Source organism: Tachysurus vachellii, chromosome 1 (assembly GCF_030014155.1).
Source record: "Tachysurus vachellii isolate PV-2020 chromosome 1, HZAU_Pvac_v1, whole genome shotgun sequence".
Lineage (NCBI taxonomy): Eukaryota > Metazoa > Chordata > Actinopteri > Siluriformes > Bagridae > Tachysurus > Tachysurus vachellii.
Genome location: NC_083460.1, coordinates 9908039 through 9922265, shown reverse-complemented (window position 1 = coordinate 9922265; position 14227 = coordinate 9908039). Strand labels below are relative to the sequence as shown.

The following is a 14227-nucleotide window of genomic DNA, read 5'->3' as shown; positions in this document are numbered from 1 at the left end:
ACCACTAACCACATTTGCAGAAGTAAAATTGAGTGTTCAGTTCTTTCATTTGAAGTAAACAGAATGTGCTTTCCATATGTTGCTCAAAAATAAGCAACTGCTAATGTATACATCTGATATATGATAATGTATACATCTCTAAATTGCACTGTATCAGTCAAAGCATTTAATTGCAGAGCAGAAGCAGTTAACATGGGCAAAAAAAAATATGCACTGCTTCTGCTTTTGCTCACGCATCCAGTGTGAAACCGGCATTGCCCATTTTACCTGCTTCCTATACTGTATATCAACACAAACTGACAGTTCACTTGCTGCCAATTATATCCCACCCAGTGACAAATACCACATACAACAAGATAATTAATGCTATTCACTTCACTTGTTGTTGGTTTTAATGTTATGGCTGATTGTTGTAGTTTGCTATCTTTACTATCAATACAAAAAAGAATGAATTGTTATACATTATATCAACAGTATTTAATGGTGTTTTATAGTAGTTTTATTTAATCAAATAATTTCAGTGCACTTATATTAACTTAAATATAAGAACAATGAAAACTGATGAAAACAAACTAGTGTCATAATGCTTCACATTACGATACAATACACAAGACTAACCTCATTTGCATTACATTTGTATCATTTAACGCTGAAGTTTTAGCATCAATACCCCGTAAGTAACAGTATAACAGAAGTAACAGGCTGACAGAATATGTGTTGTAATTGATTTTCTTTTCTAATAATAAGCAAAATTAGCCAAATATTCTCCAGTATTCTATTCTTAGTCTCCAATATGACCTCATAATAATATGCCCTAAATTAGTAAAATTATTGGCAAATTTAATTTCTCAGTTTCAAGTAAAGCTGAATAATCGGTTTCAGTTTTTACATTTTAAAACTGAATAATTCATGTTTCAACAACCATGAACATTTATCGTGTAATTATTATTTAACATCCTTATACGAACTTGTGTTATTGCTCATAAATACACAATAAGGTATAAAATGTTATTTTCTTTCCTTTTAATACTTTAGCACCTGGACACTTGAAGTCCCAAGCTGGTCTTTCACCTTTGAATGTGTCAAAGAAGTCGAGCAGCTCAGGCGTGGTGGGCACTTCGCTCACTCCCCTGGCACTGCCAAGCAAAGCTGAGAGTGTGGTGTCCATAACCAGCCAGTGCAGCTACAGTAGCACCATCGTACATGTTGGGGACAAAAAAACCCATCCAGAGTCAGGTAGATAAGGCACATAAGTTAATCAGCAATGCAGTTGTGAACTAGGATATCTGGTAAAGCTGACTAAAAAGTGACTGTTCTTACTGAGTCAAGAAATTCACTCAATCAGTACTGTTGCTATAATGCTAGCTAGCAGTGATCAGGGGTAGGATAGTTTGGGTGAACTATTTTTTCAACTGATCTGGTGTGGTCGGTTGTAGTAGGAGTATCACTTACAGACAACTTTCCTTCAAGTATAACTTTTCCTCATTATGTGTCTGAGTGTACTGATACATCTATAAGGTGCTCTTACTCCGCTATAATCAGCTATGGACAGTATAATATTGTGATCAATGATATAAACTATCTATATAACTACCACTAGGGGGCAAACTCCAGCCATCCTCTCCAGGAACAGTTTCAGTGAAAAAAGTGGCCTACAGCGTTCTAAAGTTTATAGCAAGGATTCAGTGTATAAATAAACTTTTTACATAATGCATGCTGGCACCTGTTAGATTTCATTCATTATTAGCATTGCTTTAGCATGTTTGCCTAAACAAGAACATAGTGGATAGTAATAACAGTCACAAACTACAGAGATGTCTGCTTAATACGGTGAATGAACATGAATTTGATCCAGTTTTTCTTACCTAGAAATCATTGAGGATGGCCCCAGTGCTGGAGATGCAGTAGAAGGCCCCACTCCAGCCATTCCTTCTGCCACAGTTTCACCTCCCAGCCAGGAAAGAGAAGCGTATAAGAAACTAGGCCTGACCAAGCATGTGCTGGCAGCACATACACAGAAAGAAGAGCAAGTCTTTCTGAACCGCTTCAAGGAGCGTTCAAGGGGTGTTCAAACTTTCAAAACAGACTACCTGGAGAAGCAGAAAGGACAGGCCACATTCAATGGTGAGGATAAAATCACCAACTATCCAACTATCATGTCATTAAAGTAAATTCAGTTCAGATTCATTTAGTGTGGCAAAACTTCATCTAGTTCAGCTGACAATCTGTGTCAACTGAGCTGAAAATAAACAGAAGTGAGGAGGCACACAGTTCACACTCTGTAATAATATTGTATAAAACGTCACTGTGAATTTCACTCAGCAAAGCAGTTTTTAACAGAGCTCACTAATTTATTGGATGAGAGAGTCACACTTTGACTAAAGCCCAAATAAGTACATTCCGAGCCCATGTACCAGTGAAAGAGTGGGAGTAGGTGAAGTGCCACCTTGGCAGCAAAAGCCCTGACTCAACATGTTGGCTGTTAGTTTGGCAACACTGTTTTCCTAAATATAGCCTGAGGGAATGAATGAAAGCTAGAAAAGATGGGTTCCTGCTAAACTTATGATCCAGGAAAACTTTTTAAAGGTATAGTAAAGTATAGTATAGTAATCTAGACAATCAGTTAAAGGGGGAATTACAGTCACTACAGTAGGGGTTTTTGTTGATTAAAAGTGAGAGCCTATGATACTTTTTCAGGTAATATTTTAATTCTTCTTTGATCACTGTTTCTTATTGTCTAGCTATTTCTATTGCAAAATCTCAGGTACCAGTATATAGAATTATCACAAATGTTAAGTATAACAATGGGAATTATCCTGAGAGTAAAGAGTAATAGATCTATTAACAGTCTTTTTGTGCAGGTCAAGAACCTGGAATTGGTAATCACCAAACATTAAGATTGTTTCTGTCTGTTATAATGTTTATGGAATGCCACACCAGTCTCTATTATTTCCTCTCTTGAAGTTAGCCAATAAGCCAATACATTTTACTTGCCATTTTATAGAAAGTCTGCTGGAGAATTACATAAATGTTAAATGTATTTCTTGACCAAAAAAAACCTTCCATATCAACAATTACACAACTTTGTTAAATAGCGTGTATTTAATCTGTATATTATAAATGTGTTTGTTATTGGGTTATGTGGCTTGTATGCTGTGCAAATACCTGCGAATGAGTTGTTACTATAGAAATTATTAGGAATTAATACAAACTCATTTATATAAACATATGAATTACAGCCCGCACTGCTGTCAGAGCTGCAGTGAAATAAAATTAATAGACATCTTATGAGCAAGCAGATTTCAGAATTTAATTTATACTGTGATAAGAGTCATTAACTATCTCTGAGTATTTAGTAATAGGCCTGTATTATCCTTATTAAAAGGTGGATATATGACAAACACTTTTCTGTCCTTTCCCATATCTCTTTGTACAGCAGGACCTTCCCGTGTTAATAAGCAGGGGGGAAGAGCAGAACCTGCCACTGGCCGTGGAGGGCGCAACAGAAAATCCAAAACCAAGCGCATCAAACAGAACGAATCATCCGACAGTACCATCTCACATAGGAGGCAGCTGTTCAGACAAGAACTGCAAGGACTGAACCAGACTTCATGGTCTCCTTCAGACACCTCACAGTCTGCTTTTCCCATCGCATACCCAGCTGTTGTGCCTTCATACCCCCATCAGGTGTACCCAGGAACCAATTCCATTCCACCCAGGGTTGATGCCCCTCTTTCAGGATTTGGAAACAGCCAGTGTACTCAGAATCCACGGTTTCCCATGCAACCCATGCAACCCATGCAGCCTCAATTCCCTGCCCCACTTGTCACACCCATGGTGGCACTTGTGCTGCCCAACTATATGTTCCCACAACTAGGAAGTGCCCCTCGGCAGCCCTTCTACCCTGAGCAGGTGACATTCAGCTGTTCAGTTGTCTTTTTCATACCTTCTATTTTAATAGCATTTGTGGATTTTGGAAATGCAGCATATAAATGAAACACCTGATTAGTAAGTAATTAGTAAACATCTGATTTAATAATGAATTTTTTTAATTACTCTCCCACAGGCTTTGTTCCCACCAACTCAGGTTCCATTCCAACCACAGACAACGTTTCCTCTACAGACTCCGTTTGCCCCGCAAAACCCTTTTCCAGCTCAGCCATTTCCTTTCACACCACTGGACAAGCAACCCAAACCTGCAGAACCAGAAACAAGGGAAGAACCTTCACGAAGCTCCACCCCTGAGTCACTCGGTGGTCGGGACCAATCATCTCCACCCTTGTTCCAGTCACGGTGCAGTTCACCTCTGCAACTCAACCTTTTGCAGCTGGAGGAAAGTCAGCGTGTCAATGAAAAACAGGAAGCCACAGCCACCTCTGCTGGTACTCAGGGGAGCACTGCAGTGGAGAAAGGAGCAAACACTGGCACACAGCCCAAGACAGACAAAGATCCAGTATGGACCTGATTTCTCATTTCTATCTTCTCTTGCTCCTGCTCTCTCTCCAGCAGATGGCATTATGTACCTTATTTGCTTGTTTATTTTCTTCTCTAATTTTTTTTGCCTCCATGGATTTTAAGCAATTCATGAAAATTAACAAATGAAAAAGTATTTGCCCCTTAATACATGGAAATCACTATTCCTTTAATCTCTTCCTTTTAAAAGCCAAAAGGCAGTGATTGTGACTTTGGCAATATTGTAAAACAGTCATTGAAGTAAAGTACTTTGTAACTAAAACTGAAAAATGGCCTAATCTGACATGACAATAAGAAGAGTTTTGCCTTGGTATACTTGGTATACTGGTGGTGCTTGGTATAGTGTCTTGCATTAGCTGCAGAAAGGGATTTATTTTTGTTTCACTATGTTTCCATTAAAATATTATGGTTCAATGGATTCCCAGACTTACTGTAACCTTTCCAGACCCTTTTTATGAGTATCAACAAATGTCATCAAAAACAAAATTGATAATAATGCTCTATACAGATATCCTATCTAACATAAAACTTTAAAGTGTTAATCTTAATAACAATAAATAAGGAGGACTTGGAAGTATTTCTAAGCATTGAAAGTTAGCATATGGTAACAATATATGGTGTTTTTCTTGTGTGTTATTTTGCAGGAACTTGCAGACGACCTACACCACTGTGATGCTTTCTCTTCATCCAGTGATCTGTTGGACATCCTCATGCTGGAGGACTCTCGCTCTGGAACAGGGTCAGCCACATCCGGTTCAATGGGTTCTACTTTCAATGGCTGTGGCACATCAGCTTGTGGAAGTGGTGGATCTGCAAGTGGAACTGGTGCGTATTAATCTCAATGCTTTTTTCTCTCTGTTCACAACAATAGAAGCGAAGCCACTCACTTTTGTTAGTATAAGATTTTAACTGTACAATCATTTTACAATCCCTATAATATGCAAAAACAAACACCATTCAGTGCTGGAAAATTCTCGTAATGGCAGTTGTGTGCACATGTATGTGCAAAGAAGAGATCCTGGTAACATGACAGGATTTATAGTTTAGAAATATCTTTACAAAACCCAGTTTGTTTTATGTCACACTAGGCCTTTCTGTTAAGAGTTACCTGAACAGTCTCGACACAAAGAAATATTCTGCAACTAAGCAGGAATTGCTACCTTATGAATGATCCTACTTATTTAATGTGATTATATTTATATATGTTTAGATTATATACTGAAGTTTATTTCTCTGTATTCTGTCTTTTTCTACCATTCATCTCTCTCCCTCTCTTTGTATCTTATACAGGGAGCAGTCACACCAGCAATAACAGCAGTAACTACTTTGGCAGTGTGGACTCGTCACAGAAGTCCCATAAGGCCAAGAGACCAGGAGGTGGCGTTTCAGGATCGTTGGAGATAGAGGACAGTGAGAGTTTGATCAAATATGTCCTGCAGGATCCTCTGTGGCTTCTTGCTGCCAATGTGGACAAGGCTGCAATGATGACATACCAGTTGCCCTCTCGGTAAGTGAGGTGGCTCAAAAAAGCTCAAAAGCACAAAACTGTGCCTTGTCCCTCTTTATAACAACAACATTAATGATCCCTGTCCTTTCATTTGAAAAAGCATACAGGGAGAGAGAAGGGCATGCAATGGGCAAAAGGAAATTAATGTAACACTTCTAAATAATAATAGAGTTATTTTAAAGATTAGATGTGTGTGTAAACTTTTGCTGAATGTAGGAATATGTATATTAACACTTTGTAAAGGAGAGTTTGCATTGGACACATTCAACGTCTGTGTATGCTGGAGTGTGCATTTGTTTGTGTATATCTGCACATATGCTTGTGTCATGAGTATATTTATTTTGTGCTACTGAATAATAGCAGACAAAATTATAAAGTCTTTTCTTATGGGTTAAACAGATTACAACAAGCTTATGAACTTGTGCTGCATTTTCAGTAAAACTAGTTATTACCATTTGCACTTTGAAGATGAACTATGTGTATTGTGGGCCATAGTGATGTATGCCTTATTAGGCTTTGGAATATGATGTCAGGAGTCAGGACACCACATCTCATGGATGACCTGCCATTTCCTCAGGATTAGTCAGACAGCCTAGCTAGTTTTCATACAAATTTTAGTTTTTTAAGAGTCATTATGGTAGGAAACTATTTACAGTGCATCCGGAAAGTATTTTATGTAGCACCATATTCCTGGAGAAACGTTGTCTCATTTCACTGTGTACTGCAACAGCTAGATATGGAATGACAATAATAGCTATATATTGAAATGACAATAAAAGCTTCTTGACTTGACTTGTATTCACAATGCTTCACCTTTTCCACATTATGTTATGTGACAGCATTATTCCACAATGCATTAAATTCATTATTTTCCTTAAAATTCTACAAACAATACCCTATATTGACACAGTGAATGACATTTGAGCAGTGACACTCAAGCTTGAGCTCAGGTGCATCCTGATTCCACTGATCATCCCTGAGATGTTTTTCCAACTTGATTGGAGTCCACCTGTGGTATATTCAGTTGATTAGACATGATGTGGAAAGGCACACGCATGTATATATAAGGTTCCACAGTTAACAGTGCGTATCAGAGCACCAACCAAGCCAGAGACCACCAAGACAGGATGGTATCGATCTGGTGAAGGGTTCAGAAAAAATTTCTGCAGCACTGAAGGCCCCAATAAGCACAGTGGCCTCTATCATCCGTAAAAATTGGAAGAAGTTTGGAACTACCAGAACTCTTCCTAAAGCGGGCCACCCGGTCAGACTGAGATAACGGGAGAAAGGCCTTAGGCAGGGAGATGACAAGAACCAAATGATCACTCTGACAGAGTTCCAGCATTTTCCCCACCTGGATTTTGCCAAAAGGCACCTGAAGGACTCTCAGACCATGAGAAACAAAATTTTCTGGTCTATTAAAACAAACTTTTGAACTCTTTGGCCTTAATGGCAAGCGTCATGTCTGGAGGAAACCAGGCACTGCTCATTACTTGGCCAATACCACCCCTACAGTGAAGCATGGTGGTGGCAGCATCAAGCTGTGGGGATGTATTTTAGTGACAGGAACTGAGAGACTAGTCGGAATCGAAGGGTAAAGATGAATTCAGCAACATACAGAGACATCCTTGATATCAGACTGGGGTAAAGGTTCTTTTTCCAACAGGTGAACGACCCTAAGCACACAGCCAAGATCAAAAAAGGAGATTCTCTGAGATTTTCAGCTCTCAGTGTGTATGTGAAACAAAGAACAAATTTTGCCAAATTTTCCCAAATTTAATAATATGATTGCCTGGTGTTAAGTTGGAAAAAAATGGTTTTATGTGTATTCACAAGATTTTTCTGTCTGTGTTTGTTTCTTCAGTGATATCCAGCAAGTGTTGCAGGATGACCGGGAAAAACTGAAGCAGATGCAGAAGAGTCAGCCACGGTTTTCTGAGGAGCAGAAGAGAGAGCTGGCTGAGGTTCATCCCTGGGTAAGAGGAGGAGGTCTACCCAAAGCCATTAACATTGAGGTGAATACAAAAGCACTTCTCACACAGCCAGATGGGTAACTTATATTTAGTCCAAAAAGCATAATGTAAGTGACAAAAATATAAAGCCAATATATTTAATTTACCTAAAACTTCAAACACTTCTCCCAGTTCTGCATGTTGATAAGTAATATAAGTTGTATATAATATAGAAGAACTGGTAATAATGTTTCTTACTTAGTTAGAATTTAGAAAGCTGAATGTTAACCTTGGTTCAAAAACACATGGTTTCATTTTAAACCTAAATTTCCAAAAGAGGACAAACATTTAACAATTAAATGCTGTTAGAGGAGTCTCTCATCTCTGTTTCAGTATAGGTTTAAAACGCTGCCTTAAATTCTTGTAAATGATGACAGAAAGATAAAAAAAGGGTTATATTTTTCACATTTCTAAGAAACATATGGCATATTTGGTTGTAATTGTTTAAGAAAATTTACAATCAATTTCACTCACATGCAAATCTCACTATAGGGTAATTTTCTGTTTTAAAAAAATCAAGGCTTCTTCTCCTATATTTGTGTGAAAAAAATAAATAAGCTTGACAGTCTATACATGTTCTGTAATTGTTGTGAGGATGTTGGTGTTGGTAAACTAAATGTGTGTTATCTGTTGCCTGTTGTGAAGGCCTGTATTGGGTGTAAAGGAGTCACAGAGACGCTGGTTGAGGAGGAGCTCCCAGACCTCCACATGGGAGAATCTGAAGTCAGTGATGTCACAGCCCCCGCACATGACCAGACGTAATGAAGAGCTTGTACACACACAGTGCTGATCTGAACAGGAAGCTTGTGTTATTTTTTTTATTCCTTTCATATTTCATATATGCTTGTATGTTTAGATGTAAGGAACTTTAGATTTTTTTGATTGAAGAGCATCACTTTTGAGTTCTCTGAGGGGTGTGTGTGCGTGCATGTGTGTGCTTGTGCATGCGTGCGTGCGTGTGTGTGTGTGTGTGTGTGTGTATGTGTGTGTGTAAATGTCTGTTAGTGAAATTCCTAGATTTTTCAGGTTGTTATAAGACAATGTCCTTGTGACTGAAAAATATTTGTTGAACTGTATCTATATTTATCTGTATTTCTTAAATTTATATTTATTTAAATCTTGAAAACTACCAATTCATAGTCATATTTTGTGTTTTATTCATTTTAACCTACAAATGTCCATGAATACCTCAACAACTTGTATTTGTAAAGACGGTCAAGAAGCATTTCTGCTGGAAAAGGAAAAAAATCTTAGTTTCATTTCAACGATTATTAGTAAATGTGTATCTTGTTATCAGCTACGACACTAATCGGGAAAATCAGAGGAGAAAACACAACTTGGCAGCTAAATACTGAAGCTTAAGCTTTATGCCTCATTAAACCCTGAACACAAGAATCTCCATGAAAATAGTTTAGTATATTTTTCTATAAGTTACTGTATATGACTGTCCGTTGAAGAAGATTATAGAGGAACCTGTTTTCAGAGAGTTGTGGTACAGATCAAAAAGGCTTCATTCTTTTCCCCAGGATAGAAGCTAATATATAGGTTTTGAAATAAAAATCTAGCTGAAAATATATTGAATATATTTTTCCTCCCTTATTACCACAGCACTTTTAACACAAAGTCTATATTTTTATTTGGGTGGGGTGGTGCGGGGGGATTGTGGGTCAACTGGTGAGTTTGCTAACAATAGTTATTGATTGATTTTTTTTCTTTTAAGCCACACTTAAACTTAAGACAGTTCACTGTTGGCTAAAGCAAATGTCTTTTACCGTATGTGTCAAGTGTTCTAAAGGAATTGATGGTTTTAAAGAATAAAATGTTATTTTTAAGAGAAAAATATTCTCGTCTTGATTGGAGGTTTTTCGAAGATTTTTTGTTTGCATTTTGCACTTTGTAATCTTTCTGGTACTTTCAATTGTGGTAAGATTCAATGCAATGAAACCAAGACCCAAAGTGAGCTAAGAGTCAGATGATTGAATCAGATGCTGCTGAGGTTACCATTGGAGCTGTGTGTGTGTGTAACTCGAGCCGTTTGGATGCCATATGTTCAAAATGAAGTGTGTAGCTTGCTTTTTTGTGTCTAGCGACATTTCCTAGTATTTTTTTTGTTTGTTTGTTTGTTTTTTTATGACAACGCTGTTCCGGTGTACAGCCTCTTGTCTTTTAGTGGCCCTTTAAGCGTCGCTGAGGGCGCAGAGACTGGACGCGACGTGAAGAGGATGCGGCTGCCTTTGATGAAAGGGACGTGAGTGTCGTTCACACCTCAGCCAATTTGAGGAAGAGGTGTTAAAGTCCGGACGGCACTAAAGTCGGCACCTCACAGACGCCACTATAGTCTTTCCTGATCAGAGGAGTACAAGCTGACAACAGACCGCGAAGATTCTTATGTGGATTTGAAAACGGTTAATACGTTTTTATTCCACACTACAAACTAGTATCCAGTTAATACGCCAGTAGGTCATGATATTAGTTCTTCAGAATCGATTCGATTCGGTTCAAATTTATTTCTATAGCGCTTTTTTTTTTTTTTTTTTACTATCGACATTGTCTCAAAGCAGCTTTACAGAACATAAACATAGAACAAAAGGTTATTATATAATAATATTGATTAATATAATAAAAAAAAATCAAGATTAATGTTAGATATATTTAAATGTGTTTGTTTTTATCCCTAATGAATAAGTCTGAGGTGACTGAGGTATAATAATGACTGTGGGGTCAAAAAACTCCCTTGAATGGTAAAATAAGAAACCTTGAGAGGAACCAGACTCAAAGGGGAACCTCATCCTCATGTGGGTGACAATGGAGGGTGTGATTATAAATATACAGTCTGATGAATGTTGTATTGATGAGGAGATTGTTGTCCTCAAAGACCACAAGGAGTTGGTATCTCCTCTTTAGTATAGAAGTGTCTAACTGGAGCTGGAACATCTCTGGATGCCGCAGGATCCTCACAGAATCGGCCTCATCTCAGTGGAGGTCCAAAATTTTCATGGCACGGAAGACAATCAGAGCTGGTACAATTGGAAAATTACCTGTTACTAAGCCTACTCAGTTTACCATATTAGTGATACCATATTGATGGTATCCATATAAAATATTTGAAAAACAAAGTTTATTTGTACTTGTAAATGTGATCATGCTTTAGTGTTGCTTTGAACTATTAGCCTTTTGTCTGTTTTGAAAACTAAAGTAGGCCTATGTCTGTTTCTGGGTCAGTTTTACCCCTGTGTATGCCTAGGCCCAATTTGGCTTGTTTCATGTATTAATTCATCCCTATAATGGAAGAGATTCGTGTCCGGTTTAGTTCTCTTCTCTCTTTTATATAGTTCTTAACTCTTCATATAAGCTTATCTGTTTTACTGGCCTGAATTCATCCAAAATTATATGCAGTTGATTGAAGTCCTTGGTCTGACCCAGAGAAAGAACAGTGCTGTGAAAATGTAGCTAATGGTGTGTGATTTAATTACAGTATAAGGACATACTCTGAAAAGGATATTGGCTGACATTATGATCCGACTCATAGGTTCTGTTCATCCTGATTTCTATCAAGAATAACACTGATGAAGATTTTAGGTAGCTTACCTGACAGGCAGCTGGCTACCATATAAAATACCTTGTCAAAATAGTTTTAAGCTCCTGTTTAGTGTAGTAGTACGTCGGAAATAGCTCACTTTAATTTATATGCTACTTTTTTCTATTTCCTACAAACCTGTATTATCCATGACCACAGTATTTTATAATGTGTGAGCCAGTCAAGCCCTAAAAGGATCTGAAAGAATGACAGCTGGGTTTGTCAGCTCAGGAGTACAGACAATCAGAGGTGTGGGGTTTCCTGCAAACTCCAAAGAGTACTTTCTCACCTTTAGTCTGCATAAGCAAAGTGTGGGAACGATGCTCCCCATGTGCTCTTGACCTCTGCTTATTTCAATTGTAAATTTTTTTCTGTCAAAGAAGCCTATTCATTAAATTCAGTAGCGGCCAGCAAGTGTGTGAAGTTTGATGACTTTTATTAAGAGCCACACCAGTTCTGTTATGAGATGTCCTTGCTTCTGTTTTTTTTTATTTTACCCCACAGACACTTAGGAGTGCGATAAAAAGTCTACATTTGTCCAACAAGATAATGATTTTAAAAAAGAAATAAATATAAGATATGGGTGTTGATGTTTTTTTAATGAAGAAAACGCATAGCTAATCAATATATCTACAGCAACAATGAAATATTTACATTTTCTTGTCTACAATAATAAGATACAGATAAGCACTTCCAAGAAATACTCATCAAAACAGTGTCGTCTTAATTTAGCTTATACAAAAACATTTAAATACGCTACAAAGATGCTGATGTTGCAGTGTTGTTAGGTTGACAAGAGGCTGTTTCACCATGAAGAGCTTTTCAGAACTGTTAAAAGACATCTCTCATTACAAGCTAAAATCTCACACATGTCCAGTCTTTCTGAGCTACATAATAACTTGTGCACTAACAGCTACACAGGTTCTGTTGCATACATTTCACGGCTGTATCAAGGGTTCTGACCAGCTCTACCAAGGCCTCCAAACAGATTTAGAATAAAATACAGTGGGCAGATTATCCTGATTGTCCCGACTGTCTACGTGACTGTGCTCGGTGTCAGTCTCGTCGATGTCAGAGCACAGATCATCACTTAATGTGCTGGATGGAGATGGAGAGAGATCCGTAGGTCTGCCGTTGGCACTTCCTTCACGTGGGGAAAGCACGGCGTACATCCCCTCGCCCGGCCAAGCACAGTCTCCCATTAAATCAGAAAGCAGATCTTGGAAGCGATCTTCGTCATTCAGAGGCATACACTCCAGCAGATGGTTGAGCAGGTCCGCAGCAATGGTGGCGTCTATACCGGGACAGCTGGACACGAACGTGTGCACTTCATGCATACACTGAATATAACCTGCAGCGAAACGCTCACTCGCCTCACGACTGATGCTGTCAGCTGCTGAAGCAAACACAAACATGTGAAAGTCTGAATATCCAAATCAGTAGATTTCAGGCTTTGATTTAAGACTTGTGCATGCAGTGCCAACTCCATGCCCATCCAGAACTCACCTTTTGCTCTGTTTTGAAGAATACTTTCCACGTGTTTCACGGTCATTTCCAGGACTTCAGCGTTCTCCATCTTTGTATGCGCCTAAGGATGACACAAAGAGCGTGAGCGTAAGTTTGCGTCCTCGTTATGCAGAAAACGAGCTGTCAGGATACGTGTAGGCGTCCAAGTTGATAAAGTGATGAACGTGACTTACGTCTGAGTCTGTTAGTAGCAGGCGCAGCTCCTGTAAACTTTCATTAATGCGGGCGCGCCTCTTTTTCTCCACCAAGGGCTTTCTCGTCTGCACAAATGCAATATTATAATATAGAATTAAGCATCGTTACAAACACCACCAAAAGTCGGGAACGATAGAAAGGTAACACAGAACCGTTCGTACCTTTCGGTCTCCTTTGATCCCACAGTAGTCATCCTCACTCTTGCCATTGCGGGATGCAGGGGCCATATTGCTGTTTCCGATATCCGAGGCAGTGCCGTTAAGACTCCTGAATGGAGGGCAGATGGCTGGCGAGCACAGTCTGAAACAAAGGTCTACACACGGTACTAACAAGCGAGGCGGGTATTGTGCAAAAGTGGGCGACCAAGGGGTGCATTTATGGAGCCTGATTTACATGTGAATGGAGCAGGGACTGCGCGAGAGAGCTGACGGGGAGCTCGCGCATAAAGAGAGCCAATCAACTACAGGGCCTTTGTCTCGCCTTCGAAAACCAACCCACCCTGTAAAATGTGTACTGGAGGGAAACGACTCAATTCCCTGTCCCACAACAGCACTGTTCAGTCATATAGACTGCGTTTGAGTAACTCAAGCAACAACAACAACAATAAAACACTATAACTACAAATACGGTCAACAACAACAACAAAAACAACAACAACAACAACAACAATAATAATAATAATAATAATAATAATAATAATAATAATAATAATAAACATTACAATAGCGGATATTAACCAGTGATTATGTTGCGTATTTTCATTCATTAAAACAGGCTTGGGAATGAAACATCTGTACTGAATGACCAATCAGAACAGAGCATAAATAAACCCCAGGTAAAAGTTAGAGAGTTAAAAGTCATTTCTGGTCATCGACACTAATGTACCTTTTATGTGTCATTCGTGTGCAGCTCATAAACAACACCAATGAGTTTAAA

At 38.6% G+C, this 14227-nt stretch overlaps 2 protein-coding genes across 8 annotated transcripts in view; one reads left to right on the top strand and one right to left on the bottom strand.

The window, feature by feature from the left end:
* The window catches only part of per2 (period circadian clock 2), a 41878-nt gene extending 32046 nt beyond the window's left edge, over positions 1-9832 (top strand). For 5 of the 6 annotated variants that reach the window (XM_060871489.1, XM_060871484.1, XM_060871472.1 and 2 more), the window contains 8 exons: positions 1036-1236; positions 1870-2124; positions 3437-3912; positions 4067-4453; positions 5118-5298; positions 5764-5980; positions 7845-7995; positions 8638-9832. In XM_060871489.1, the coding sequence (XP_060727472.1) occupies positions 1036-1236; positions 1870-2124; positions 3437-3912; positions 4067-4453; positions 5118-5298; positions 5764-5980; positions 7845-7995; positions 8638-8754 (1985 nt within the window). In that variant the 3' untranslated portion in view covers positions 8755-9832. The remainder of the gene's footprint in view (positions 1-1035; positions 1237-1869; positions 2125-3436; positions 3913-4066; positions 4454-5117; positions 5299-5763; positions 5981-7844; positions 7996-8637) is intronic. The other variant, XM_060871477.1, reaches the window with a different exon arrangement.
* Positions 9833-12234: 2402 nt separating this feature from the next.
* On the bottom strand, positions 12235-13712 carry hes6 (hes family bHLH transcription factor 6). Of its 2 annotated transcripts, none has more exons than XM_060896275.1 (4): positions 13453-13712; positions 13270-13356; positions 13076-13157; positions 12235-12965 (listed from the first exon to the last, which is right to left on the bottom strand). In XM_060896275.1, the coding sequence occupies exons 1-4, from the start codon at positions 13516-13518 to the stop codon at positions 12538-12540; spliced, it is 663 nt and encodes a 220-aa protein (XP_060752258.1). In that variant the 5' UTR covers positions 13519-13712; the 3' UTR covers positions 12235-12537. The 2 variants fall into 2 exon arrangements, with proteins under 2 accessions (XP_060752258.1, XP_060752343.1); XM_060896360.1 differs by having other exon boundaries at positions 12235-12962.
* Positions 13713-14227: the final 515 nt, after the last annotated feature.